This window comes from Gadus macrocephalus, chromosome 3 (genome assembly GCF_031168955.1).
Source record: "Gadus macrocephalus chromosome 3, ASM3116895v1".
Lineage (NCBI taxonomy): Eukaryota > Metazoa > Chordata > Actinopteri > Gadiformes > Gadidae > Gadus > Gadus macrocephalus.
Window position 1 is genome coordinate 26,066,162 of NC_082384.1, and position 5,288 is coordinate 26,071,449.

The 5,288-nt window shown below is 50.8% G+C and overlaps 1 protein-coding gene across 1 annotated transcript; it reads left to right on the forward strand.

Annotated features, from left to right (window-relative positions):
- Positions 1 to 633: 633 nt before the first annotated feature.
- On the forward strand, positions 634 to 4,834 carry zgc:175214 (uncharacterized protein LOC557610 homolog; the record flags this gene model as incomplete). The annotated part of the gene is made up of 3 exons (XM_060046625.1): positions 634 to 690; positions 3,021 to 3,103; positions 3,612 to 4,834. Coding segments are annotated over 3 exons (267 nt in total), but the record flags the coding sequence as incomplete, so codon positions are not given.
- Positions 4,835 to 5,288: the final 454 nt, after the last annotated feature.

Here is a 5,288-nt window from a genome sequence, read left to right on the forward strand (position 1 = left end):
CCCCGCCCACCCCTCGTAGAGTGGTCCCGACACGTTGGCCCCGCCCACCCCTCGTAGAGTGGTCCCGACACGTTGGCCCCGCCCACCCCTCGTAGAGTGGTCCCGACACGTTGGCCCCGCCCACCCCTCGTAGAGTGGTCCCGACACGTTGGCCCCGCCCACCCCTCGTAGAGTGGTCCCGACACGTTGGCCCCGCCCACCCCTCGTAGAGTGGTCCCGACACGTTGGCCCCGCCCACCCCTCGTAGAGTGGTCCCGACACGTTGGCCCCGCCCACTGTGACTCAGCATTAAAGCAGGGCTCTGATGCCTTCATAGCACCCCGACACCTCCGTACAGCACCCAGCGAGCACCCCGACAGCTCCGTACAGCACCCAGCGAGCACCCCGACAGCTCCCTGCAGCACCCAGCGAGCACCCCGACAGCTCCCTGCAGCACCCAGCGAGCACCCCGACAAGCTCCGTACAGCACCCAGCGAGCACCCCGACAGCTCCCTGCAGCACCCAGCGAGCACCCCGACAGCTCCCTGCAGCACCCAGCGAGCACCCCGACAGCTCCGTACAGCACCCAGCGAGCACCCCGACACCTCCCTGCAGCACCCAGCGAGCACCCCGACAGCTCCCTGACACCCTGTCCCTCTCCCTGACCAGGTGGTGCTGAAAGGAGCAGGCAAGAAGCTGAGCCTACTGGGGGTGAGTGGCCCGTCTCCCCCTTCCTCTACTCCCCCCTCCTCTAATAATAATAATAATACATTTAATTTAGAGGCGCCTTTCAAGACACCCAAGGTCACCTTACAGAGCATATAGTCATCATTCAAAACTATGTAAAACAGACTAGGAATAAAAGGAAAACAGAGGTTAAACATGAAGAATAATAATAATTAATAACACTCAAAGACGCCTAAAGTGAAGGGGGGACCTCACTAACCACCACCAATATGTAGCACCCACTTGGGTGATGCACGGCAGCCAATCGGTGCCAGAACGCTCACTACACACCAGCTTGAGGTGGAGAGTTAGGGATGAGGTGGAGAGTGAGGGAAAAGAACATATTTAAACACTATCGACCATATTTAAACACTGTCGATCACATTTAAACAATATCGACCACATGTAAACACTATCGACCACATTTAAACACTATCGCCCACATTTAAACACTATGGACCACATGTAAACCCTATCGACCACATGTAAACACTATCGCCCACATTTAAACACTATCGACCACATTTAAACACTATCGCCCACATTTAAACACTATCGCCCACATTTAAACACTATGGACCACATGTAAACACTATCGACCACATGTAAACACTATCGACCATATATAAACACTATCACCCACATTTAAACACTATGGACCACATGTAAACACTATCGACCATATTTAAACACTGTCGATCACATTTAAACAATATCGACCACATGTAAACCCTATCGACCATATATAAACACTATCACCCACATTTAAACACTATGGACCACACGTAAACCCTATCGACCACATTTAAACACTATCACCCACATGTAAACCCTATCGACCACATTTAAACATGTAAACACTATCGACCACATTTAAACATGTAAACACTATCGACCACATTTAAACCCTATCGACCACATGTAAACACTAGCGACCATATTTAAACACACTCTAGTCCTCCTGGGGTGAGTGGCCCGTCTCCCCCCTCCTCTAGTCCTCCTCCTGGGGGTGAGTGGCCCGTCTCCCCCCTCCTGGGGGTGAGTGGCCCGTCTCCCCCCTCCTCTAGTCCCCCCTCCTCTAGTCCTCCTCCTGGGGGTGAGTGGCCCGTCTCCCCCTCCTCTAGTCCCCCCTCCTCTAGTCCTCCTCCTGGGGGTGAGTGGCCCGTCTCCCCCCTCCTCTACTCCCCCCCTCCTCTAGTCCTCCTGGGGGTGAGTGGCCCGTCTCCCCCCTCCTCTAGTCCTCCTGGGGGTGAGTGGCCCGTCTCCCCCCTCCTCTAGTCCTCCTCCTGGTGGTGAGTGGCCCGTCTCCCCCCTCCTGGGGGTGAGTGGTCCGTCTCCCCCCTGCCGCTGGGAGGGACTCAGGTGTTTGTACCTGTTCAGAGTTCACCTGGACTCTGCATGGCCTTACCCACTCCCCCCCCCCCCCAAACACACCACTCTTACGCCCTTATTGTGTGTTGTGCGTCCTTAAAACAGTACTTAGTATTGTGTATCACCTTACCCTGGCTATCTGTTGTGTACGGGGAATGGGTTAACCTAGTGATGGTTAGTGCTTGGCACTCGGTTCTATGAACATCCTTAATGTAGACAGATTATTATTCTTCAGACAATTTGACTTATTGTAAGTCTGGATAAAAGCGTCTGCTGAACCCCTAAATGTAAATGTCAACGTACTTTTAAAGGGCGTCTGACTTCCTCCATTCCTTTTGTTTTTAAGAGCGTAGGAGTTTTGTTCATGCAAGTGTCACACACACTCAGAGGACTCACTTGAGTCGTAGTTGTCCACGGAGTTAACCGAACCAGGGGAGGGAGAAAGAGACAGAAGTTGAAGACTGGACGTTTCTCATTCTATGATGTGTGTGTGTTTGAGAATGTAACACACACACACACTCTTCATCATAGATTGAAAAGTGCCAAGTCGTCAGCAAGCGTTTGTTTTTCTTTCATTTGTCGATATTAGGAAGCCTTTTTAGTGAGAGAAAAAAACATGATTGGACTATATATGCTGATAGTTCTCAGCATCGCTAAAATATTTTTTTTATAGTATGTGTGTGTGTGTGTGTGTATATATATATATATATATATATATATATATATATATATATATATATATATATATATATATATATATATATATATATATATATGAAAAATAAAAGGGTTGGCTGCCATCATCACACTGCAATAATGATTCACTATTTCATCAATAACACCGGAAACCATCCGGTGGTTTCCTCTGCACGCCCGGTGACACAGAATGGAGTGAAGTAGGCCTACAGAAGAACTCGGACACTAAACAGGATGTTTGTTTGCAGCAAACGTGCGCGGTGTGTCTGGAGGAGTTTAGGACCCGGGATGAGCTGGGCGTCTGTCCCTGTTCGCACGCCTTCCACAAGAAGTAAGTGACGCAAATCTGTGGTTTCCTATTAATAAGGAAAAAGAAGGAATCTCATCGGTGCGACGGGAATTCCCTTCCCTGGTTTTCCAGCAGGGTGACCAGTTGTCGCGTCGCTAATCCTTCTGCTTTGGGTAACATTTAAATAAGACAAATGAGCAAGCAAATGCTTCTCATGTGTGCCTGGTACTTCGTGGCCTCAATATTTAATGAGATAAACTATTCCAAAAGCACGCCAGCTGTGATCATACTTTGTAGTTAGTATACTATAGTTAGTATAGTTTACATAATTCGAAGTAAGTAAATAACATCTTGACGTCATTCAGAAGCGCAGCCACAACTGCCGCCACCAGAGGGCGCTAATGGGAGCATGTATATAAAACGAGTTTAAGTGCCACTCTAATCCAGAGTGCTGTCTCTAAGCCCCGGTCTGTCTCTAAGTGCTGTCTCTAAGCCCCGGTGCTGTCTCTAAACCCCGGTGCTGTCTCTAAGCCCCGGTCTGTCCCTGCAGGTGCTTACTGAAGTGGCTGGAGATCCGCAGCGTGTGTCCGATGTGCAACAAGCCCATCCTCCGCCTGCAGCCGGAGTCCCCACCGGAGGCCAATCAGGACGGGCCCCTGGACCCGGAGGAGGTCTAGACCAATCAGGAGGGGCCCCTGGACCGTAGGAGTAGTAGACCAATCAGGGGAGGAGGGGGCGTAGCCACCAGGACCAGGCTCCGCCTCTTAAGAACAGGAGCATTCTAATGAATCCAGATGAGATGCTTTACATCATCTGGATTTATCTTTGTTGATTGGATCTAGTGGCACCTCTTAGCGCTGGTCTCCATGGTGACCCCAGATACGGACACGCCCACCTTGACTTTACCTTCATTGACCAAATACACAAAAGACATCGATGGACTGGGAGGAGATGGTTGTGGATCTCGTCCCAGTGATGGATACTGGGAGTATCGTTGGGACAACCCAACAGGACCTGTAGGGAGAGGGGTGGGGGGGATATAGGACTGTGGTTGTCTTTATAACTCGGAGGGGGGGGGGGGGCGTTAAAGAGGTGGTAGGACGCCACCAGGTGTGAGTGTGATCAGCCGTCACAAGCCTGTATATCTGTGTTTTATCACAAGTGGGCGTGTCTAGCTAAACGTACGCTGAATCAGCCTACCAGCCTACCCAGCGGCAGATGTTGCTGCTCGTCCATCCATCTAGGTGGTCACGCCCACTTGTGATGTCACCAGAACAAAGGAAAAGGCGGGTTTTCACTGTGGTGGCGTCACGTCACGCTTTAACATCATCAGCCAGCACAAACCTTTCATTTACCCTCTTCACTTCGTGCCACATACGGACATCCTCTCAATACTGCCAACGAGGAGGAGCAGGAGGAGGAAGGAGGTGGAGTAGGAGGAGTAGGAGGAAGGAGGAGGAGGAGTGTGTGATGTCAGCAGTAGATTCTCCAGGCCGGTGTAGAAGTCTCGCTCTCGCTACGTTCGTTTACTTCAGAGAGGCCGATTGCGTGTTAGTCTTGCATTCGCGTGTGTTACCGTACGTAAACGTGTCCTTATAAATATATATTGTTATTTTGTACTTGTTGCTTTTAAAAATAAAACGTCATGTCATTGCAATGATAGAGGAAACAACAAAACTCCAAGTTATTTTTGTTTTAATAAAAAGAAAAGAAATAAAACGGTAAATTCAACACATCCATAAAAAATACGGAATAAAATATCTTCTCCTTAAAGTCGAGACGCAGAAATTATCTTCAAAGACTGAAATATGGTTTGAGAAGCTGTGATGATCCGTCCATCGCAACGAGAAGAGGATTCCCCTGGACATCGCCACGGTTACCGTCACCAGGGTGACAATCACCTTGGCAACCATCACCTGCGTCAACACCATGAGCTACAGTCCATGTTCCCGTTAAGCAGCGACTCAGGAGCTGGTAGACTGGGTGCTGCGTCTCCCCCCTCTCTCCCCCTCTTTCCACCCCCTAGCAGGTGGCCTGCGTCTCCCCCCCCTAGCAGTCGGCCTGTGTCTCCCCCCCTCTAGCAGGTGGCCTGCGTCTCCCCCCTCTCTCCCCCCCTAGCAGTCGGCCTGTGTCTCCCCCCTCTCTCCCCCTCTAGCAGGTGGCCTGCGTCTCCCCCCTCTCTCCCCCTCTAGCAGGGGGCCTGCGTCTCCCCCCCTCTCTCCCCCCC